At 35.6% G+C, this 25,581-nt stretch overlaps 1 protein-coding gene across 8 annotated transcripts; it reads left to right on the forward strand.

Moving 5' to 3' along the window:
• The first annotated feature begins 1,421 nt into the window (after positions 1–1,421).
• LOC131552597 (interleukin-6 receptor subunit beta) lies at positions 1,422–24,506 on the forward strand. Of its 8 annotated transcripts, none has more exons than XM_058796498.1 (14): positions 1,422–1,664; positions 8,703–8,820; positions 9,605–9,783; positions 10,060–10,208; positions 11,662–11,821; positions 13,113–13,195; positions 18,404–18,626; positions 20,097–20,288; positions 20,604–20,702; positions 21,612–21,755; positions 21,839–21,967; positions 22,064–22,154; positions 22,406–22,487; positions 23,901–24,506. In XM_058796498.1, exons 1-14 carry the CDS (start codon positions 1,589–1,591, stop codon positions 24,375–24,377), a joined length of 2,202 nt encoding a protein of 733 aa, XP_058652481.1. In that variant the 5' UTR covers positions 1,422–1,588; the 3' UTR covers positions 24,378–24,506. The 8 variants fall into 8 exon arrangements, with proteins under 8 accessions (XP_058652481.1, XP_058652488.1, XP_058652497.1 ...); XM_058796505.1 differs by having other exon boundaries at positions 8,706–8,820; XM_058796514.1 differs by lacking the exon at positions 1,422–1,664 and adding an exon at positions 5,543–6,214.
• The last annotated feature ends 1,075 nt before the right edge of the window (positions 24,507–25,581 follow it).

Raw genomic sequence — 25,581 nt, forward strand, 5'->3', positions numbered from 1 at the left:
TTCTCTTCTTGATTTTTGTTGAATGCACAGAGCCTGCCATCAAGGAACATCTGTCACAGACTTCTGGAAAACATTTTCAATCACAAGTTCCTATGGGATATGTACAGCTCCGTTTTAAATTAGAACTACATTCATGGAGCAAATCCTAACCCATAATGTAATTTAGTAAACATTTTGGCACAAAAATTAGCTGTCACTAATGAGGTTAGAAGGGGGAAATATTACTACAGCAGAAAATGCAAATAATAACTATTAAAACTACTTATTTCACTGATATAAGTTACATTTGTTGACACCAGTGCATTTTTCTGTTCACTTATGAGAAGGATGAGCTATAATTTGTTTAGAGGTTAGGCATAAATACAATTTAAATAAATTTGTCTTAATTTGACCAACATGCTACAGAATACAGTTAATGCAAGTGAAGCTTAACATTTATGATAACCTTTGATAAAGAAAGTATCAGGGTTGTGTATCAAAATGTGTTCAGTTGAGTGTAGAGCAACATTCAAGCACGCAAACATACAATTCTAAGTTATTGTGGTCTTGAGCTATCAGCATATAGTTTAAATGCTATTTTTTATAATATACAGACAACATTGGGAGACACAGAATAAAAACACAAGAACATATATTTATTTAAACATGAAATCATACACATTTAAAAAGCTTAATCTCAGTCATTTATGAGAAACGTACAGCTCTACTGTCATAGAATGTCAATAAATAATCTGGGAGAAATGTGACCCTGGATCACAAAACCAGTCTTAAGTATCAATTTTTCGAAATTGAGATTAATACATCATCGGAAAGCTGAATAAATAAGCTTTACATTGATGTATGGTTTGTTAGGATCGGACAATATTTGGAAAATCTGGAATCTGAGGGTGCAAAAAAAATCTAAATATTGAAAAAATTGCCTTTAAAGTTGTCCAAATTAAGTTCTAAGCAATGCATATTACTAATCAAAAATGAAGTTTCTATACATTTACAGTAATAAATTTACAAAATATCTTCATGAACATGATCTTTACTTAATATCCTAATGATTTTTGGCATTTAATGTATTTTTGGCTATTGCTATAAATATACCCCAGCGATTTAAGACTGGTTTTGTGGTCCAGGGTCACAAATATTGTAGCTGTCTTCCAACGCTACCTAAATAGAGTAACTGAGAAACACATATAACAGAAACGATTAATTATTTACAAAATGTGAACAGTCATAGGAGTAGTTTAAGCTTAAGTTCGTTCAACTTTATTACCTGCTTGAAATAATCCATAAAACAAAACGCGATCTGAAGTGCTCGAACTAATCATTTGTGTTCCACTTGCCTCAACTGGATAGCTCCGCCCACGATGTGATGAATATTCACGTAAGCACCACCCACTGGAACCAAATATTTCAGGAACTTAATATATTGTGACACTGGTTAGGTTTAGATACAATGTGTTTGCGTGAGAAGCCCTGTAACGTGGAACGCTGCGTAAAAGTTTGGCTGTGATCCTGTGGTGACTTGATTTGTGAATATTTAAGCTAAAACATCCTGATTTTACTTTCCCAGCAGCTGACAGTCTTCAAGCCAGAGATGAGCCAAATGAAGCTGCCTCAAGCTGGACTTCTCCTCTGGATGTGTGTAATGAACAGGGTCCTGGACACAGCAGGTAAGCGTTTATGATGAATGTAAACGCACTTTTTTTTTTTTTTTTCATTTAAAATGAGTCTTGATTGTGTCAAAGCTGTAATGTAGTGGTTACAAATCTGGGCTCGTAATCGACAGGTCTGAGGGGTAAACTATCTCTGTTGTGCTCGAGACTAACCGGACAGTCCCTGTAGTAAGTGAATGAATAAGCTGTCAGAATTTTTCTCATCTCATCCTTTTTCAGTTTTGTAGCCTATGTATTTTTTTCTGTGAGAAACGACAGAATTTTTATAGAATATTATTTTTTATACAAAGTCTGTATAAAATGAAAATAAAATTCTCACTCCAGTCCTCGTTACGTACGCCTATTTGCATTGCATTGACCACTCTTTGTAGATCCCGCCTTCTCGCACACTACGATTGGTCGATTATGCACAATGCGTGCACGCTATTGGTCAAACTACTTTTCAGTCATTACTCTAGATGGATATATGCAAACAATCGCTACTAGGCAATGTGAACAATAAATAGCCACTCTATAAACTGTCCTTGTAGCTTAAGGGTAATATTAGATATTTTTGTACCTCGATCCAAAGCCTTGCAAGTGTATGTCACCTCTCATATCAAAATAACAATAAAAAATTAAATTAATATTTCAGCTGAATCAGTCATTTAACATTTTGCAGTTTTGGCTCAGTTTTCGCCCATATTATTCTGTAGGGGACGGTTGCAACACTTTTTGTATTTCCTTCAGTTTCTCAGAGACAGTTTTTTGTGCAAAGCCAAAATCTTTATATATTAAACCCACATCTGTCAGATACCCAACCACAGTGCTGTTACATGCATACATATGATAATATATGTACAATTTAAACTTGAACAGACAAAGTGAAACGTTGCAACTGACCCCTAGCAGGGGACGGTTGCAACACTTATTAAAATGTAATAATAAAGAAACATTATATAACATTATATTGCAATTTCTTTATTTTATTTGTGAACATTCAAAATGTATATTGGTTAAATTGTTGAATTTGTTAAATTGGCCATAAAAATACAAAGACTAGTAAAAGAACAAGTAACAATCATGTTTTGGTTAATTATTAGGCCTAAAAAAAAATTGACCAACAAAATATTTTTAATGAAAATCTAGACTGAAAATTTACTGAACTACTTCTGTGAACTCCTGAAATGAAGTGTGTGCGTGTGTGTGTGTGCGCGTGTGTGTGCGCGTGCGTGTGTGTGTGTGCGTGTGTGCGTGTGTGTGTGTGCGCGTGTGTGTGTGTGTGTGCGTGTGTGTGTGTGTGTGTGTGTGTGTGTGTGTGTGTGTGTGTGTGTGTGTGTGTGTGTCTGTGTGTAAGATAGTGTATGCGTGTGTAACAGAGAGAGGTTTAGAGAGAAATAAATGAGTTCATCCTTCACTATATTTGCTGCTGACTTCAGAACAGGAAGAGGGACACCCCTATCTGTTGTGCGTTTCCTCTCTCGTGGCTCGTGGCATACTGTAAACAAAGAAAAATTACAGACTACACTGTGGCCTAGTTTGAGAGTATGTACTTAAAAAAAGGAGGGATACCTGGGTATTGAACGGGTTATTTATTAATCCATGAAATTATAATTGTATTATGTTAATATGACAAGCTTTCACATCAATGTTGTGATAAGGGACAGCAACTGTCCCCACTCTGTCAGCCATGATGAAACTTACTATACTAGCTAGATACAATAGCTTTAACACTTGATAGCTATGCCTATTAGAAGCTAAAAAAAAACACTGATTTAAATTATATGAATGAATAATGCTTCACAAAAACAGTTTAGACAGTATGAGAAATATTCTGAACATTAAAAAAAATACTTTTTTACCTCAAAATTAGCTTTTCCCTGAAGGAATGGTCACAAATGGCTGATTTCTTTCAGATCGGGGGAGGGGCTAACTAAGCATGTGCAGTATGAGTACATTTTACATTTTACATTTATGCATTTAGCAGACGCATTCAAGTTACAGTTTTTACATTTTATCAGCTCTTGCTTTCCCTGGGAATCGAACCCATGATCTTAGCGTTGCTAGCGCCATGCTATAAAGCTATCATCACTCTACCTCATTCCTGATCGGAGGAATAAGTCATGTTGCAACCGTCCCCGCTCTTCTCTATGTAATGAGAAGTGTTTGACTGAGTCATCTCTGTTATGGAAAAACAACAGTGCACTATTGTGCAACATAAATGCTTCCTTCAATTCATGTTGTATTAGTGACATAATTTGTGTCCTGTTGAGAGTTTATGTATGATTCCTGGCACTGGATTGTTTTTATCGTAAATCTGATCCTGGTTGTTTTTTGGCTCAGTTCACTCACAGACTGCTGCTAATCACTGATGAGTTAGGCAGTATAGTAGTAGAGGCTGACATTGTTTCGAGAATCCCGCGGGTCACGGGAATGCCTACAAAAGGTGTGTTCGACTTCATGCGGCGTCGCACAGACCTATCGGCGAGAATAGCCGCTTGCAGTCGGGGGCGGAATTGAAAGCGGAGACGTGAAGTCGGACTCTTTCTGTTTGGATACTCTTATCACAGATGGAGTGAATAACATGCAATATTTGTCAGATGCACTCACGTTTCAGAAATGTTTTCATGAGCAACAGAAACACTTTTTATATACTGCTTAATACAGGGCCATCTGTTCAAGAATAAAGTTCAACATACACATGTACTATTTAAATACCAATAAGCCTTTATCGGTGTTTTTTTTTATTATTAAATGTGACTCATTATAACATTGTGACTATACAGTAAAAAAAGCTTTTACTGTTCTAAAAACAGATTTGTGGGCAGTATTTTTTTATTATTATGCAAAAATTATACAAAGGTTTGTACAAGCATATACAACTCACAACAAGTACAAAAACAAATAAACATTCATAAGAATATGTAAAGTGAAACAATTCATGCCAGGGGTAAAATTACAGCAATTTAAAGTAACAAAAAGCTTCATAGGTCTTTCTTGCTTTTTTGTTCTTAATTTTATCTAATGTAGTTAATTTACATTGTGCATGAATATTCCCAAACACTATGACAGTGCCATCTCTTTGTGAGATATGTGATTGTTGTCATATTTTCTATAAAAATCTAAAATACATGTTTGAATTAAAATAAAAATGGATGATAAATATGCCTTTTGTATGGAATTAAATAGCAAGCACTTTGAGTGTCTTGTTCATCATATTTATATTCATATAAAAGCAACATAACTGAAATTATATCATGTTTATCAGCAACACAGAGCATGAGTGAGAATAACGCGATATCTGCTTTTGATCACGTTGGTATCTGTACCACTTCGAGAGGTCAGAACTGTCCGTCTTGACTGCGCTTATTTCACTCCTCCCCTCACTGCAGCCGCCTACTCTCGCCTACATTTCAGGCGAGGCGAGGCACATCTCAAACAAGCCTACTGCGCGAGCTGAGTCAGTCAGTCTCGATAGCTCTCGCGGTACTTTGATGCCACACGTGACAGTGGTCGGCGCCGGTTCAAGTCGGCCAAATTTTCTAACCAAGGCTTGGAGGATGGTTGATAAATTCTTTGTTAATAACAAAGTAAAGGAAGTTTCATATAAAATATTGCATAGAATTTATCCACTGAAACATGTATTGGAACGTTTTAAATTGAATATTGACTACTCCTGTGAATTTTGTAGTAATGAAAAAGAAACTATTTTTCATTTATTTTTTCATTGTATCTATACAAAGATATTTTGGGTTGATGTCGAGAATTTCATTACAAGAAAACTTAATACAGCTGTTAAACTGGGTGGGTCTGATATAATGGTATATGTTGATGATTATGGGATAGAAAAGAATAAAGCGTATATTATTCAATTACTGGTTGTAATGGGGAAATCTCATATACACAAAATGAAGTGGTCGGGTGGTAAACCAAATTTTTTTTTATTTTATCAACGAATTTAAACAATATTGTAATATGGTATATAAATGTAAAACAAAAAAAGCTCTCAGGACTTCTGATGTTATCTGCAAATTTGAAGTGGACAAGTAAACTGTACCATCTTCATTATTTTATTTATTTATTTTATGTTTTTTCTTCCTCTGGCTAATTTTTATTTTACTTGTAATCATGTGTACTGATGGCATTTGTATGCAAAGTTGTATTTCTCTTGTGGTTATATATTTTCATATGCAATAAAAAAATAAACTCAAATGAAACTGAAGGGAATTAAAAACAAAGCTTTCTGGAATGAAAAAAAAAGTAAAAAACAAACAAACAAAAAAAAAAAATTCTAACCAGCATGCACTTCTTCAAGTCAGCCGCCGATACGCACTACCGGCACATCCGTACACAGCCGACAGACGTGAATAACTTAAGAAATCACTAGGATTAATCATGTCAAGTAATTATGTCCACCCTGCCTGCCATAGAGCGTGAAAGATACATCCACAAACTTAATTTGGTCAATTTAAAAACTCATTCTCCCAGCGTCAAATTGGTGTAACAACCCCACCCAATGGCCAGAGGTGTCTTACCGGACATTTACTCGTACCTAATCTAATCACCAGGTAAACCAGTGAATGATTTTACTTCGTTTGAAAGTAAACATCTTTAAATGTATATATTATGTCCTTATATTTAGAGTACTGAGTGCACTTTTCTGTCCAGCCATACAACTAGCCTGGCTTAGCTTTCGATAGCATCATCCGTAATTCATGATATTTCCATAACAGCAAGATATGGATGATGATGGCAGGTAGCCTGGGCTAAATTTGGGTTTTTACAAACATTATTGGTGCACCCAACCACACAACAACTCTTTGGCATGTTGTAAGGTTAGTTCACTTCCTCGATCCGATGCTGTATGGCGGTTTGTTTTCCCCTAAAAGTGGGCGTGAACCTGTTCAGAGACATTCTATGACGTTGCGCCGGTTGTGAGTATTGGTTTTCATGGCGCCACATGAAGTCGAACACACCTAAAATCGCTACGAATCACGTGATTGGGACGGGACAGGTAAAAATGTCAGCGGGAGTGGGCGGGACCGAGAAAAGTAATGATAACCAACTTTATACACAAATATACCTTTTATATAAATAAACTATAAACTGTATATTTTAATTCTGAACTCAATTCTAGTTGTGCTGTCTCTTTATGCTCTCCTCCTTTGGTGTGGCTGCTTAAAGTCGTGTAAAGTGATATTAAAATATGTGTTCTGAGTTTGTCACACAACAGGAAAAATGTGTTATTAACCACCCAGCCAAATCTGAATGATAAAAAAGTAACTAAAATAAGTTATCAAAGTCTTTGAAAAATAAGCAGGACTCTCTGCTCTCAAAATGCTAGGGGCGTGTCCGCTGTCGGCGCTGAAGCCACGCCCACTTGGCGAGAAAGCGGCAGTCTCTCTCAACTGTCAAATACCGCTACAACCTGAATGGATGCTACTGATGCTACAGCCATACATATTGCAAGTTGTGCAATATTGCATGCAAGCTCGTTATTTAATTGTAGACGCTCGGCAAGCGCGCTCCACGCGCCAAGAGAGCAAGACCAAGTCGGCAAACACCAAGAGAGCAAGAGCTCCGGTGCGCTTTGAAAGAAGAGAAAGCGGTACTGCTCGCGTTTCCATGCATTTTTAGATGCGAATTGTGAACGCTCCATGTTTTTAAATTGTATGTATTCTGCCACCTATATGTCTCTGGGCTAAGACCCGGGTATCCATTCACCCTAGAACCGTCCCTACATTCAAAAAGACAAGAACTTGACCTCTTGAGTGTTACTTTGAGTAAAAAAATCCTGAACACAGAATTGGTGAAAATCTGTTTAACGGTTTAACTCCACAATTCAGTACTACATAGTTCAGAGTCTTTGTAATGTGTTTAAGCAATACATTTCTAACATTTGTAATGTGTTTAGAAACAATTCTCAGAATTATCTTTACACAGACTTTTAAGTGAATGATGCAGTCCGTGACGGACAGATTGTTAACGGCTGGTCTATGTGGTAATACACTTGGGCAGGACATCCAAACGCTCACCTATCATTCATCGACCTCAAATATGGCTTTTCATCTGAAAGATGTATGTAGTAGCAACATGGCCGCTCAATATGATGTTAACCTAGAGAAATGTGCGCTATTGAGATGTTTGTGTGGAGAGTTGAAGCTGAATAGCGCGCTCGCTGCAGGACAGGCACCGGTGGGCTCACTTGCTCTTAAAATCTCCGTAATTTTTGGTCATACAGATAAAAGTAGCCGAATACATCTTTCGAATCTGTAAAGACTCTACGTTTATTTGTGTGCACTCAGAATAACAACGAAACGTTGCGCTTCTGTAAAGTAATTAAAGCAAACAGGATGCGCTTTCTGCCGTCTCGGTCTCTGTGAACTTGAGTGAGAAACTTCAAAACTCCCTCTATGAAAAATATATTTATAGAGAGTGAAATTTCTACTTTCAAATGAAAAAATAAAATAAAAATTCAAATAGAAAAGTGTGTGTTAGCATGAATGATTTACATGAAATTTAATGTGTGTGCAATGCACACTGTGCATTGTTTAAGCTGGCTTTCAGCTCAATATAATAACAAAAAACTACATTTTGGATTTTTATTCAACTAAGGTGGGCACGCTGTGATCTGCACAGTATATTTACTATACAAAAACAAAAACAAACAAAAAAAAAACAGGGGAGGGAATGGGAGTCATTCTTCCAGGATTGGAATGGGACATGATTTCCCCCCAGTTTTTTCGTGGGATTGGGACGGGATGAGATTTTTTTTTGTAGGAAAATCCACTCCTGTGTCACCCTCTACTGTATAGGGCAGACCGGGGCTAGTTTTCACACTGAGGGCTAATCATTATTACCCAAATTCTTAATGATAGCCTATAACAAAGATTTTAACTGAATGATTGTGATTTTGAACCATGTTCTCATGTCAAGTGTGTTTAAGTCATGTGTAAGTAGTTATGTTATGCAATTTTAATAAAAAGTGAAGCCTGTGTTCGTGTTCAGAAATTCTCTTAGGCTTTTTTTCTCTACATGTCACGACCGTCTCCACAGCAGAATCAGCACTGTCAATCACCCAGTGTGTGATCATGCCGTACACCAAGATCACCTGTTACTGGGATACAACTGACCACCACCTGAACATCAGCAGCTACATGCTTCAGATTAACAAGTAAGCTACATTTCACACTAACAAAACCGTCCAGAATCTGTCTGTCCATCTATCTGTCTGTCTGTCTGTCTGTCTGTCTAAATCATACAGTATATTTTAAATAATAATAATATATTTAAGGGAATTAACTTTGCATATTACATTTGCTGATTTGATTCTATAGGTTTCTTGTGTTTTAGTGGTAGACATCTCGTCAAATGCTTACGCTTGCAGTGGCTTTGATTGGCGTGACTATAGTCAACCAATTTGCATATTTGTACCGATCAGTGAAACTGGTAATGACTAAACATTGATGTTTCAGGAAACAGGTTAAAGCCCATTAACCCAAGTCTCACACATTGGGATGTCACTTGGTTTTTAAATTAGTTTACATATACATCAGTAAACGCAATTTTTTAATTTTAGGGGATTTACAAACTGATCTTTTTATTAGTTTTAAGTCTCCTAACTATCTATCTTGTTATCTTGATTTGAAAGTACTTACCAATCTGTCAGTATGGTTTTGAGTAGACAGAAAGAGAACAGATAAACGCAACAAGTGGTTTAAATTGCCAAGCACAAGTTCTGTTTTCATATTGACTCATTGCAATGGTTTTTGAAGCAGCTTTATTTGCTACACGGTGTTCTTCATCTGCTATATACTTCTTTGCAGACGAAACAAGTTCTTGATGTTGCATTGTAGGTTCTTCAGATCAGTGTTTTGGTTTCTGGGATCTTTAAAGCACCATTCATTTTATTTGCAAGCATGTAAGTGAGTGAGATATTCCTGTGTTATTCTGCACAGGACCTCTTGTGAAAGTAAACACCGCATCATCCCGGTGGGTTTCTGTAATGCCACAGGCTCTGACTGCTCTGTTCAGACCATTGATTCAGTGTTACACTGTTTCTGTGCGGTTGTGCTCGCGTCCACACGCACCGGATCCATACGCTCACAACCTTACTTCTTCAGTGGGGTCAATGCAGGTATACTGCACATCACGAAAAAACATTAACATACTGTACACATTGTTTATTCCTTTCATATTGGTGACATACCTTGAAAAACGCTTATCAGCAGTACATATAAATCACTCATTTCTGTCTATTGTAATGTTTAATGTCATTATTCATCATGCTTTGCAACTCTGTCCATTTCGCCAAAGGCATTTCATTCCTTGCCGCAGTAAACAATCTGTAAATAAAGAGTCTTTTCTCGGCAATATGTCTGTATTCTCAGTATGTTTTCTATTTGTACTGCAGTGCAACTTCGTCCTCCACAGATAACAAATCTCGGGCCATCAGAGAGAAGGTCCGGGTGTTTGCAGGTGACCTGGAGAATGGTTGAGAGCTTTCCCAAGAATGAAAAAGACTACATACTGCTCCAAATAGAGTACACAACACACAACCAGGTTTATACATATGACTAAAATATAAGAGCTATAAGAGAGAGTTCACCTAAAAATCTAAATTCTGTCCTCATTTACTTACCCTCATGTCTTTCCAAACTTAAACGTATGATTATGACTTATATTTCGGTTTAGCACACAAAGCTGTTGTTTGACTTCAGAAGGCAGATTGCAGTGCATGAGTCATTTAGACAGCTTTTATGCACTAAAAGCTTCTTCAAAACATCTCCTTTTGTCTTCCATAGACAATGACAGAAGCTTCTCTTTCAAAAAAGAAGTGCACTTAATTATACTAAATGTGCATTCAAAGTGTACCTGTATGCCAAGTCTTGAAAAGCATTTAAAAAAGGTGTACTTTTAGATATTGTAAAATTATTGAAATAAAAGGCCACTTAAGTGTACTTAAAAGGGTGCACATTGATGACATACTTAAGTTCACTTTTAAAACGTATCAAAAAGTGTTACGTTTTAAGTACCTTTTAAATCATTGTTTTAATGATCTTTTGTCATGCTTTATTTATTTGGATGTGTTGACTAACATACTAAAACACACGTAAACTACTTGATTATAATTACTATAGTGAATTAGTTTAACTGTAGTGAGTTATTTAAATTTTGAAGTTACATTTGAATTTACATTTAAACTGTACTAAACTTCATCATTACAAATGTGTGATTAAAAATATAGGTCTATTTAACTGACATACATGTTTCAATAGAAATTACGTAAAACACAAATATATTTTAATTACCATTAATGTTTGTCAGTACATTCGGCAATACACTTTACCATATGTGACCCTGGACCACAAAACCAGTCTTAAGTCGCTGGGGTATATTTGTTGCAATAGCCAAAAATACATTGCATGGGTCAAAATTATAGATTTTTCTTTTATGCCAAAAATCATTAGGATATTAAGTAAAGATCATGTTCCATGAAGATATTTTGTAAGTTTCCTACTGTAAATATATCAAAACCTAATTTTTGATTAGTAATATGCATTGCTAAGAACTTCATTTGGACAATTTAAAGGCGATTCTTTTTCAATATTTAGATTTTTTTGCAACCTCAGATTCCAGATTTTCAAATATAAATCATAAATCATTCATATACAGATGATGTATAAATCTCAAATTCGAAAAATTGACCCTTATGATCTGTTTTTTTGGTCCAAGGTCACATATTGGAAGTAATTAGGAAATGTTAAGATGTACTTAAGTCCTACACTTAGGTTCAGATAGCTGCAATTAATAACAACTTAATTTAGTTGTAAATAACATGCAGTTAAGTGTATGAAAACATTACATTCTGTGTATTTTTTAGAGTATAATAATTCCATAGAGTACTCTTTTTAAAAGTATGTTTGTGTGAACTTTAGCTGATATAAAACTGATATTTAGTCGGACCATATACAAGATTAGACCATTAATGAAACTCTCTCTTATGATCCTGTAGACCCGATCCCAGACTATACAAGCGTTTCCTGAGGAGACGTTGGAGCTTTGTGACTTACACCCAGGATCCAAGTATACAGTGAGACTGAGAGTTCAGGACAGTCGAGCGGCCGCTCACTGGAGCTCATGGACATCTGTAGACACAACCACAGCAGAGAAAGGTGAGACTTTAACATTGTTCTCCTTGAACTCTTAAAATGAGCATGCATTTCTACATGCAACCAAACAGACAATTAGTCAAAGCAATACGAATCATACTTTCAAAGTAAAAAAAAAAATCATATGCTTAAGAGTGAACTTAATGTGATGTTTCCGGACACTTAATTGCATGTTGTTTACAATTAAAGTAAAAAGTAAAAGAAAATTATAATTTAAACGTATATTACATGTAATTAGTTGAACCTAAAAGTGCTTTTTTGACTCGCTTACACATCTCTGTGTGTAATTTCATAATTGTACTGTCTTTGAAATATGGTTAAAGTGTATTGTCAAATTAACTGACAAGCATTTATGGTAAACTAAAATATACTTGAATGTCATTTCTATTGATACTTGTACGTTATGCATTTAAGTACATATACATAGTAATTGTACGGTAGAACATTTGTAATGATGAATTTGCAGTTTAGTAGTTTTAAAATATGTTATCTTTAATTATAATTATACAGTTAGGTTTGACGGTATAATTTTATATTTGGTCCAATCATATGTCAGTTTTTTTGTGAAAAAGAAGTTTGCATTAACATACTTTTAAAAAGAGTACTCTACGGAAATAATATACTTTAAAAGAATATACTTAAATGTGTACGAATTTAATGTGTTCAGACACTTAATTGCATGTTATTTGCAAGTAAAAGAAAATAAATTAGTTTAAACTGATATTAGTATTAAATACAGTATTAGTATTAGTTGAATTTAAGAGTAGTTTTTGACCCACTTAAGTGGGACTTAAGTACATCATATATACTAAAATATACTTTAATGTTATTTCTAGTGAAACTTGTATGTCATGCATGTAAATATACATTTATAATGATGAATTTGCAATTTAGTATATAAAAAAATATAATAACATTAGTATCAAATACTTTGTGCGCGCTGCAGTATGGTTGTCAACACATCAAAATGTGTAATTTACATGTGCATGACAAAAGATTATTAAAACAATCATTTGAGATGTACTTTAAAGTAAATCCTTTAATTTGACATTATTACAAAGTGCAGTTTTTAAAAGTGTACTTAAGTGTGTCAAGAAACAGTCATGAAAGTGTACTCTTTTAAGTACTTTTTATTTTATTAGTATTATGATTTCTGCAAGTACAGAAATAGTATTTGATGTACACTACAATTACTTCTTTTTATGATCAGTTTGCAGTTTGAGTGTTTGAGTTTGTTAGTGTTGTTAAATATGGCTGTATGGATGAATATGAGTCTGGATTGATCTTTCCTCAGCTCCGTCTGCGGCTCCTCAGCTCTGGAGACTCATCCAACCTGCAGAAGAAGCTGGAAGGAGAAGCCTCACTCTGCTCTGGAAGGTTTGCTTATGTTCTTTAGAAAACTGCCTCTAAGTATACACGATGAGGATGTGATTTAAAGGATGGTAGAACGACTGGAGCCAGCAGAAAAACAGGAACCTCTTTATGCCAAGTGCATCCTGCGTAGTTCTCAGTTAAATTGCTTAATATTAAGATGACTCACCTAAAATTAATTGCATGAAGAATTGAACACAGACAAAAATGAATCTGTTGACAGAGATCTCAGACTTTGTTATCTTGCCAAGTTTGAGCAGTCTCTTTCACTGGGGACTTTTTCACAGGAGAAGCATCTGTATTTAACGTTATTGAGATGTCAAAGTGATCTAATTTGTGATTTTCCTTTTCTTTGAGATAGCACAGTCAGGGTGTATTCACTGGAAAATGTATTAAAACTAAACAATGGCTCGATCATCAATTTTTAATTAATGTTTAATATAAGTTTCCACCTGCCATACGAACAAAAACAAAGCAACAACTTGAATATAGATATGTAAATAGATCAGCGACAGGCATGAAAGTGTCTTTTTACTTGTGGCTCCAAGCGCTTCCTGTTTTAATAACACTCTTTCAGATTTTCCTCAGTCAGCTTAAATCTGACAAACAGCACGACCACATCCTGCCTCCCCACCCTCTCCGTGCTTATCAACCACCTGAATTTAGCACCTGATTTACTGATTAAACCATCTGCACATGTGACATGTTTTTAAAGGATAGTTCACGCAAAAATGATGGTTCTGTCATCCTTTACCCTCATGTCGTTCACACCTCACCTGTATGACTTTCTTTCTTCTGTGGAACATTAAAGAAGACATTCTGAAGAATGTCAGTGTGTTTTGTCCGTACAGTGTAAGTGTTGTGATGAGTCAGAAGCGTTTGGATCCATTTGCAGCTTTTATTAGAGTAATCAGACAATACAGGGTCAAATACCGGCAAAGCAGAGCAGCAGGGGCTAGACAGAGACAGAATCAAGAACCGGGCAGAAGATCAGGGCAGGCGGCAAGCAGACACAGTCCAGGGAAAACAAGCCAAGGTCGGGGCAGGCAGAGAACAATCAGAAAACAGGATACAGTCCAAGGTCAAAAAGCACAGAAATCAAACACAGGTATACGCTCAGAAATGACAGCAAGGGCAAATCAAGACTTCGCAAGGAGTTTGTGTGAGTGAGTGGCTTATATGTGTGAGTGTTAATGAGGTGCAGGTGTGGATGATCAATCAGTCCCAGGTATGAGGATGATGGGAAATGGAGTCCAAATGGAATGCTTAATATTCGGGGGATGGCTCCCTCTGGTGGTGCGAGGGAGGCGGTAAAGGAGCCTCCTCTGTAACAGTAAGTCAATGGGATCCAAATTGTTTAGACCCTGATGTTCCTCAAAATGTCTTTTTTTTGGGATCTGCAGAAGAAAGAAAGTCATACAGGTTTGGAACGACATGAGTAAATGATGGCAGAACTAGCCATTTAAGCAATTTCATTAAATATATCAACCTTCTGCTGGAAGATCTATATATCTATCCAAAATGTATTTTGAGATAATTTATGTAATTATAATTTATGTATTTGTGTATTTATTTATCCATCTATCCATCCATCCAAAATGTATTTTGAGACTGGATAATCTATCTATCTATCTATCTAGATGCATATATGTATTTTGAGATTGGATATTTTTAGCTTAAACGATAAACTTTATTCATTCATTCAATCATTCATTTACCCACCCAAATATTCAACGATTAATAAAAAAAAATAAAGATTGGAAATATATAATTTTTTGTCCTTTGAAGTACATTTTGTAATATATTTTGGCATTCGAAGGTTTAAAAATATATATTTCCTTAAGCCATGCTGTTTACATATATTTAGTATACATTTGAAATGTATTTTTGCCAGAAGACTCATTTATTTTATGCTCTGATGTGCACTAAGCTGATTGGTATCTGGATGTTGTGCAACTTCCTTTCACAACTGATACTATATCATGTCTTTGAGTACAGGTCTGATGTATTGAGCACTCAGCGCCTGAATTTGTGGTTTTAATGTGGGTTAGATTTACTCTGTAGGCACAAACACACACTTAAGACGATTAAAAAAGAGAAACTAATTATTTTGACTGGTCCGTCTGCTCACTTTCTTGTTTAGTTTGCTGAAATAATGATTATTCACCCGTGGCTTCAGTTAAACTTAAAGGGTTAGTTCACCCCTAAATGAAAATACTGTCATTAATTACTCACCCTCATGTCGTTCCAAACCCGTAAGACCTTCAGTCATCTTCGGAACACAAATTAAGATGTTTTTGATGAAATCGGAGAGCTCTCTGACCCTCCCATAGACAGCAATGCAATTGAAATGTTCCCAGGTCCAGAAACGTAGTAAATACATCAGTGGCTCATCTTCAGTTTTGCGACACTACGAGAATACTTTTTTTTGCGCAAAGAAAACAAAAATAACAATTTATTCAACCATTCTTCTCCCCCGAGTTACGTCGTCCGCCATTTTAGAGAGTATCACAATGCATATGCACACTTTCCCCTAAGCGTCAACAACACTTATTACGCAGATTACGTTCATGTGCGCTCTTTAAGGGTGAGTAATTAATGACAGAATTTTCATTTTGGTGTGAACAAACCCTTTAATAGGTTTTCATAAGCTGTTTTGTCTCCAGTCTTTCAATGCATACAATAACATTTGAAAGGATAATAACCTCAGAATGATTCCAGGCTTACAGCTGCTGTGATTAATGTTTTTCGGTGTGAGGTGATATTACTCATCCCCTCGCAGGGGAACTTCTGGAACAGGAAATGAACACAGAATCCACAACTAAGCCTGTGCCAATTACATTCATGCGTGATTATTGCTTTACATATTTATGCATAGCAGGGTTATTATTAACTGAGCTAAAACCATACAAAACATTTCTGATACTTTAAACTAAATGTTGAAAGAAATACAATAAAATATTTTTAAAATGTGTTTTATTTCAGCTAGTTGAATTTCTAATTTTAATTTAGTTTAACTTTAAAAACACACAAAAAAACTGCTAAAACTTTAACTAAAGGTATAATCAGAATGAAAAATATTAATTAAAACCAATTCAAAATATTAATAAAAGCTATAATAGTATCTCAATCCTAAAATAACACTGATTGATAATAATTTTCTTTATGTAAACATTTTCTTACTTTATACTCACTGAATTTTACATTTTCATTAGAAGTTGTGTTAAAATAAGTATTTATAATGAAGATTTTTAGTGAATTACATTAACAAAATTTTAAGGACTGTTACAGATAACATTTTAATTAAATACGTTTAATGAAATTAATTATAATATATATATATATATATATATATATATATATATATATATATATATATATATATATATATATATATATATATATATATATATATATATATATATATATATATATATTAGGGCTGTCAATCAATAATTTTTTCTTTAATCGCGATTAATCGCACGATTGTCATGAGTTAACTCGTGATTAATCGCACATTTTTATTTGTTCTAAATGTACCTTAAATTAATACTTTTCAAGTTTTTAATACTCTAATCAACATGGGCATGGACAAATATGGATGCTTTATGCAAATGTAAGTTTATTATTATTGAAACCATAGTCAACATAGAGCATGAAGAGTACACATGTTTCAAAGGTCATAGATGTTTTTCAAAGAACTTGTTCATGTCTATTAGACACATGAAAAAATAAATTCCAGGTTCCTATTACTTCTCTTTCTTTGCACTAAGAAATTTCACTTACACAAACCTGTTTACATTTTTGCACAACAGGGCAGCTCACTTCTTCTGAAAATCTTCTGTATTTTGATGCAGCTAAATTCTCAATAAAACTGTTTGATATTGATATATTTTACTGTTTCTGTTGTCAGACAACTGAATGAATATGACATGGTGACTGAAACGCAACCCATTAAGACTACATAACCAGTTCTCCCCTTCAAGATGTTAATCTGCACAAAAATCCTGTGGACTGGGATTGGGAAACGCTGCTATAAACGATCTGTCACCTGCAGCATCCTCACATGCGATAGCCTAGTACAGGGGTGGCGAACATCGGTCCTGGAGAGCCGCAGCCCTGCAGAGTTTTACTTCAACCCTAATCAAACACCTGAACAAGCTAATCAAGGTCTGAAGGGTTACTAGTAGGAAGCTACAGGCAGCTGAGTTGTAATTAGGGGCTCTCCAGGACTGGAGTTCGCCACCCCTAGCCTACGGTGCATTCCAAACGGGATATATCACCCTCCAAAGGGCACTTCGGAGTGAAAACAATCATGGCCGCCATATTGAAGGGTCGTTCCAAAACGAAGTGCTCAAAACTAGCCACTTCAAAGGGCCCTTCGGAATGAAGGATTTCGAAGGGTACAACTGATGGACACTTCGGGTTCCCATGATCCTTTGCGCAGATTCTTTGCATGATGACGGCGCCTCCGTGTGGGCACGGGATGATGACGCAGAAGGGCACTCAAGAAACAGTTGTATGGTCCCCTACACCCTTCAACCCTTCGAAGCTCTCACTCCGGAGGGTAAACCCTTTGAAGGGATTCGGGCATATGGATGAGCCCTTCCGAATGGAACGCAGGGCTAGAAACCGGGACAACTTCTTTATGTTTACAGATGTGACATAATGAACGCAGCGCCATGCTCGAATTTCCCGCGAAAACCTACCCGTACCATTCAAATTAGAAAACATTATTATAAGCTCACCGTTGTGAATCGGGCTAAAGTAAGGCGATAGTTTTGAACACTGGCTGGTTATGTAATTGCTCAAATATTGATTTCAGATCATTTTTAACCAAAAAAAGTTACGGACTGCAGCTTTAAGTTCTTAACATATAGATATTAAAAACTAATCTTTTTTTTATAATTAGTTTGTGTTGCATTTTTCTTTCTTTCAAAAAGTCTCAATTATATACCTGAAGATTTGATTTGATTTGTTGTAACCTTCCAACAAATATGATGCAGAATAATTTGAATGACTAATTTATGCATATTAATCAATATTTAATTAACATGACACAAAAGTCTAGCTGTGATTAAGGGTCAAGGTTTATCTGGTTATCCTGGTCGATCTTGTAACTACACCATCTGACTGCAGTTAACATCTTTCTCCACTGACCTGCTTTAAAACATTATTCATCTAATATCTCTTGGTTTTATGTGTCTGTTTCAGCCTGTTTCCTGGCCTGAGGCCAATGGTGTTGTGCTCAGTTACTCGGCGACCTGTCGCAGTGATCTGGATTCATCGCAGTGGACCTGTGGCTCTATAGATGCATCCAGATACTCCTGCATCCTCACCGTCTCTGATGATCCCTGTCACTGCAGCCTGACGGCGACAAACTCTGCCGGAACATCATCTCCAGCTCACATCTACATACCTGCACATACGCATGCAGGTAAATCACTGAAGGGATGCTTCAGTGTGTTTAGGATTTTCAGTGGAATTAATGTGCAGCTAATAACAACTTTTGAGATGGTTTCTAGCTGGTCCAGGCTGGTCTTGAATCTTGATTAGGAGTCGACCGATATGTTTATCAGGGCCTATGCTGATACAGATGATTACAGATAAATAATAATTCATTACATTTATATAGCACTTTTCTGGGTACTCAAAGTGGTTTACATAGAAGGGGAGAATCTCCTCAACCACCACCAACATCCACCTGGATGATGCGACGGCAGCCATATTGTGCCAGAACGCCCACCACACACCAGCTTATTGGTGGAGAGGAGACAGAGTGATGAAGCCAATAATTGTACGGGGATAATTTCGGAGGCCATGATGGTCAGAGGCCAATGGACAAAGTTTTGGCCAGGATGCCAAATACATGAAGACTGATTTTTCTTTTTTTATAGGCTTTATGGACAGATAAGTTGAAAGTGACTCTTGAAGGACCAGCATCACATACTCTTGTGCCACTGTTTGAAGAATTTTTCTTCCAGAATCTGCAGTCTTCATGTATTTCACAACACTTCAGTGTGTTATTCTTAATAAGTGAAGGCACATTTTAAAGAATTATTTTACCCAAGCAAAGTTTCTGAGAACCTCACACACTGCACTTCTGGAGACTCCAGGAAGGTTGCAGTTCTGGAAAATGGTGGTGCTGGAGACTAAATGGTTCCTGATGGTTTCTCACCTAATTCTTCACCTTAATTCTTAATTATTTTGCAGTTAACGTGTCTTTTCTTCTCCACCTGTTTTTTCTGACCGTGCTGACCCAATGAACATTTCGCTGCCTAATGGTCATGCCTTAACTTTGCTAATTCTATTATTACATTAGTATTGCATCCTTCTCATGGGCGTTTAATTATTATTTTTTTTTTTACTTTTATTCTTGAGTTCAATCTCTTTTTTGGCTCATTTTATCTGTAAAAGAAAACCTGCCTAATAATTCAGCACACCTGAAATAAGGAGTTTTTGACTTTCAGCGTTCATGGACAATTATATATGACTTATAAATTATTAAATACAAAATCAATAGTCGTTATTAAGATTGATGTGTTTTGGAATTGGTAAAATGTTCTTGGAAAAAAAATTTGACCAGAATATCAACTTGCCTAATAATTCTGCACACACTATGTACAGCCCATCCGTACTTCCAGTAAAGTCTTATTTTGTTGTGTTGTTTACTTCCTCCTTTTTCTCTCCATTATTCTGCAAAACTTCATCAGGCAGGTCAAATCATGTTTTCAACAGAATGGAAGACTAACATCCTGCTACAAACAAAAAAACAACTTTTTTGTGGTTGTTTAATGAAATAGTGATGATTTATGGGAAATTCTAAACAAAGTTTCATAAAAACAACATCATTATTGGAAACTGTGCGGTCATTTATCCTAAACGTATCTCCCTTTTCCTGTCCTAGAAGAACTCCCACCCCCTCAGGCTATCAGCGTCACCCCATTGGACAACACTCGGATGACGGTGGAATGGACAGCTGCACTGAACCAATCAGAGAGCGGCTTTGTGGTGCAGTGGACTTCTCTGCCTTACAGTGAAGCAACTAGTCTGCACTGGGAACATATAAATGAAACTGCAAGAAGCTTTACTGTCACGGGTCTGAAAAGTCACTTTCTTTCCAATTAAAAAGTCATTTTTTGTTTTGCTGGTCGGTATGACAGTGGCCTGTTGGTGTGGATTCACAACATACAAAAGTTTACAGTTAATGATGCCATTAATATATTTCTTGTCGTCTTTTTCTGTTTTTTTGTTTTGTTTGTTTTTTAAAGTTTAAATAATAAAAAAAAATAAAAAAATTTTGTAATGATTATTTATTTATTTGTATATTTATTTTTGTATAGTCATATTATCCTTAGCTGTGCCTGGTTTTTTATATTGTAGTCTTTTACTAATAATAATGTGTGTGTTTCAGGTCTTCTGCCAGAAGTCCCATATAATTTGTTGGTTGTGAGTCTGTATGGGCGACAGGCAGGAAGTGACATGTCATTCATTGCTTTCACACGGGAAGGAGGTCAGATTTTTACACTGAAAATGTGTGCATTTATTGGAACTGAAGGTGTGGGAGTATTGCAGTAGTATTCATCAGGTATTTTGCCATAAGCCATGCTAAAAAAAAAAAATTAAACAAAATAATATAATATAGAAACATTATCTTTAGGGGAAACAGGATATCTTATGTCATATAAGGTATTAATCTTAAATCACTGTCAATAGACAGCAGGTTCCCATTGTGACAACTTACCACATATAATGTGACAACATGCCCCACTCTCCCTTAAACATAATCTTTTTTTTTTTTTTATTACTTTCTTTTTTTTTCTCCCAATCATTTTCTTACCAATTAAGATGCAAAGACACAAGAAAATGTTGTTAACTAAAGAAAGGATATCAATATAATAATGAATAACAAAAAAAAAAAAAACTAAAATGTGCAGCTGTTCATGGATTTGCATAACTTGTCAATGTACACATCGATCCAGCTCATGGCAACACCTGTATTTAAACACACACACATACATATATATATATATATACAGAACACATTGGACATGAACACATTTTAATAATTTAAGTTAGTCTGTAAATAAAGGCATATTAAAAACAGTAGGCACAGGCAGGAACATTTAAAGGGACAGTTCACTCAAAAATGAAGATTCTGTCAACACCCTTAAGTTATTCCAAATCGTATGAATTTCTTTAGGTAACAAGTTTATGCTTGCCATTCATTTCCATGGTAGTCTTTGGTTACCCACATTCTCCAAAATATCATTCTTTTGTGTTCAACAGAAGAAAGAAACTCATACAGGTTTGGAACAACTTGAAGGTGAATAAATGATGACAGAATTAGAATTTTTGGGTGAACTGTCCCTTTAATGCTTTCTCGTGTGGCTGCAGTGATCGATGTGTTCCTGTGTTTCAGCGCCCTCTGTCGGCCCAAATATGACAGTGCTGAAGACGAGCAGCAGCGGTGTTGTTCTGAAATGGGATCCTGTTCCTTTAGAGAAACTTCACGGCTTCATCCAGAACTACACCGTACTGTACAGCATAAATGGCAAAGACAAAAGTAAGATGCAAATATTTATTTGCAAAATGTTGAAAAGCAATGCGGGGCAAGTAAATGATGAAAGACAGCTCTTGTTTGTGAAGGTGTGAAGGTAGACGCTCATGTTGAACAGATATCTCTCAGTGGACTGGCGGAAGGAACCTATAACATCTGTGTAATGGCTCATACTGCAGTAGGGGGTGCCGCTGGGCCCTGTCAGATGGTGGTTGTGGGTAAGAATGAGGCCATTTGGATTGATTTTTTTTTTTAAACATTCTTGCCCGTATAAACATGGCCTTATCTTTAAACCTGTTTGTGTGTGTTCACAGGGCTTGAGGATGTACAAGTAATTCCCATACTGCTGTGTGCGCTTCTGCTGTGTTTTCTGATTCTAATCATCCCAGTATGCATGAGGGTGAGGTAAGATAACTTGTACAATCCATACTCATTAAAGGAGAACATTAATAAAAGTGGTTCTCTTTCAATGGATGTGGATTACTGATAGCATATTAAAACACTAATGCACATGTTCTTTTATTTAAAAAATAATAATAATAACAATAATATTATTATTAAAGTAATTATTATGAAATTACTTATTTCAGTATTTATTTAATATGACATCGTACACTAATATGCAGTCTAATAGTCACAGTTTATTGTTGTTTTAGGATTAAACAGTGTCTGTGTCCGACTGTACCAGACCCTTCAAAAAGCAGCCTGTCGTTCTGGTCTAACACTAAACCGTGTCAGGTAAGATCAAATATAGTTCTATATTTATTAAGCTGTGTCAGTGAAATTCATTAAAACCCACATGTTGTTAGAAGGACCTCATTGCATCAATAATGCAGTTTTACTGACTGAATTGTATCTATTGTTGCCAGCAGGGGGACTTATGTCTGGAAAGATAGTTTCTTCCAAATTAATATCCAAAGATGTTGTTTAAAGATATATATATATACAGCCATAATGTTTGACAGTGGAGACAGCTGAATCAGTTTATGGGTGGTTCTTTAACATTAGCACTTTTACATCCCAGGGTTTGATGCTTAAAAACAATATTTTTTTTTAAAAATATGTATGTATGTATGTATGTATATACTATTTAGATTCTTTTAATTGGTTTTTATTGCATTATTTTGAATTATTTCTATCAATTATTAAAATATATGCTCAGTTGGCATCATTAACACCACCACAAACAATTTTGCCCGTAATAAAGTTTTATTTAAAGTTAGTGTACTTGGTTACCAAGGAGTTACTGTGTCAAAAACTGTGTCAGAAAAGAGCATGACATGAAATGTAGGACATGCAATGCATAAAAAAACAAACAAAGATATCACTTGTGAAGATAATATTTTTATTTATTAAGATTTCTATAATATATTTCTATATTTGCAAAATATGCATTAGCAGACTTTTTTATCCAAACTGCTTTACATTACATTAATGCGTTCATGGCAGTATACATTTTAGCAATTTATAAATGTTGTTGTTGTTTAGTTTAGTTTAGTTTAGTTTAGTTTAGTTTATTCATAAAGCACATTTAAAAAACAACAGGAGTTGCAACCAAAGTGCTGTACAACAAATATAAAACAAAGTAAAAACATACTCAATCAAGACAAACAAAGGGACAAATAAAATTTTACACCCTCAGACAGAATTAAAACAAACAGAATAAAAATGGGGTTTCAAAGCAGATTTAAACAAAGAAATAGAAATTGTTATCAATAATATTAATGAGAGAAAATATTATTATTAATGACATTTTTATATAAAATTATAAATACTACATAATAATAATATTGTTGTAATAATTGATGTTGTTGTTATAAATAATATTAATGAGAAAAAGTATTAATAATAATATTTATTTATTATATAAAATAATAAATACTACTGCATTATATATATATATATATATATATATATATATATATATATATATATAAGATCACAACATTTGTGCTAAGCATTAATTGTGCAGCCCTGCAAACAAGTACTGCAAACCCAGTGTTTTTTTTTTTTTAAATTGCAATAACAATTTTTTTAACAATAATTCATTATATTTAAGATTTATGCATTTTATGAATTGTCGTTTTATTCTATTTTATTTATATTGTGGTGTGTGTGTGTATCAGTTTCATTCATTTTTCTCTTCAACAGCATAAGCTACCATCCTTGTCCACCATGAACACTATCATCTCTATGGGTCAAACTACAATCTATCAGGATTATGGTGAGAAAGACTATGTCCCTGTCCAGGTGTTCACCTACCACACTGTTCCACAAGACAGCAATGAGACTGAAACCAAGACCTGCAGCAGCACTTCTGCTGTAACACACCAGGACTCCAAACGCACACCAGCTCAAGTGTTCCCCACACATTTCCTCAACCAGAGCTACAACAAACCAGAACAAGTCACTCCTGCTGGATATAAAGAAGACCCACAGCCCTCATCTGACGATCTCTTGTTTGAATCACTCTTCACCTACAAAAGTAATCAAGCAGATTTATGCGGCTACATCCACGTGTCCCAGAGCTACGCGCCATTCATTCCAACCGAAGATGCGTACAGGACTCTTGACCTGAATGAGTGTCCACATTTCCTACAGGTTTTACCTGAGGACACCAGCACGTAGTTCACTGGAGCATAAACAAGAAGTCTTGCAAGACTGGGGTTTCACAATCCCACTCTCTCCAGCCCACCATCTCTGTGTGCTTTCTGACTGACAGATATACAGTATTGTTCAAAATAATAGCAGTACAATGTGACTAACCAGAATAATCAAGGTTTTTAGTATATTTTTTATTGCTACGTGGCAAACAAGTTACCAGTAGGTGCAGTAGATTCTCAGAAAACAAACAAGGCCCAGCATTCATGATATGGACCCTCTTAAGGCTGCGCAATTGGGCAATTAGTTGAATTAGTTGAAAGGGGTGTGTTCAAAAAAATAGCAGTGTGGCATTCAATCACTGAGGTCATCAATTTTGTGAAGAAACAGGTGTGAATCAGGTGGCCCCTATTTAAGGATGAAGCCAGCACTTGCTAAACATGCATTTGAAAGCCTGAGGAAAATGGGTCGTTCAAGACATTGTTCAGAAGAACAGCGTACTTTGATTAAAAAGTTGATTGGAGAGGGGAAAACCTATAAAGAGGTGCAAAAACTTATAGGCTGTTCAGCTAAAATGATCTCCAATGCCTTAAAATGGAGAGCAAAACCAGAGAAACATGGAAGAAAACGGAAGACAACCATCAAAATGGATCGAAGAATAACCAGAATGGTAAAGGCTCAGCCAATGATCACCTCCAGGATGATCAAAGACAGTCTGGAGTTACCTGTAAGTACTGTGACAGTTAGAAGACGTCTGTGTGAAGCTAATCTATTTTCAAGAATCCCCCGCAAAGTCCCTCTGTTAAAAAAAAGGCATGTGCAGAAGAGGTTACAATTTGCCAAAGAACACATCAACTGGCCTAAAGAGAAATGGAGGAACATTTTGTGGACTGATGAGAGTAAAATTGTTCTTTTTGGGTCCAAGGGCCACAGGCAGTTTGTGAGACGACCCCCAAACTCTGAATTCAAGCCACAGTACACAGTGAAGACAGTGAAGCATGGTGGTGCAAGCATCATGATATGGGCATGTTTCTCCTACTATGGTGTTGGGCCTATTTATCGCATACCAGGGATCATGGATCAGTTTGCATATGTTAAAATACTTGAAGAGGTCATGTTGCCCTATGCTGAAGAGGACATGCCCTTGAAATGGTTGTTTCAACAAGACAATGACCCCAAACACACTAGTAAACGAGCAAAGTCTTGGTTCCAAACCAACAAAATTAATGTT

Source organism: Onychostoma macrolepis, chromosome 02, assembly GCF_012432095.1.
Source record: "Onychostoma macrolepis isolate SWU-2019 chromosome 02, ASM1243209v1, whole genome shotgun sequence".
NCBI classification, from domain to species: Eukaryota; Metazoa; Chordata; class Actinopteri; order Cypriniformes; family Cyprinidae; genus Onychostoma; species Onychostoma macrolepis.

Coding starts and splice junctions, on each gene's coding strand:
- LOC131552597 (XM_058796482.1), top strand. CDS start 6,984: ATGCTAGGGGCGTGTCCGCTGTCGGCGCTGAAGCCACGCCCACTTGGC. Junction 10,209..11,661: donor AGTACACAACACACAACCAG/GTTTATACATAT, acceptor ATGATCCTGTAG/ACCCGATCCCAGACTATACA. Junction 20,703..21,611: donor TGCTTTCACACGGGAAGGAG/GTCAGATTTTTA, acceptor CCTGTGTTTCAG/CGCCCTCTGTCGGCCCAAAT.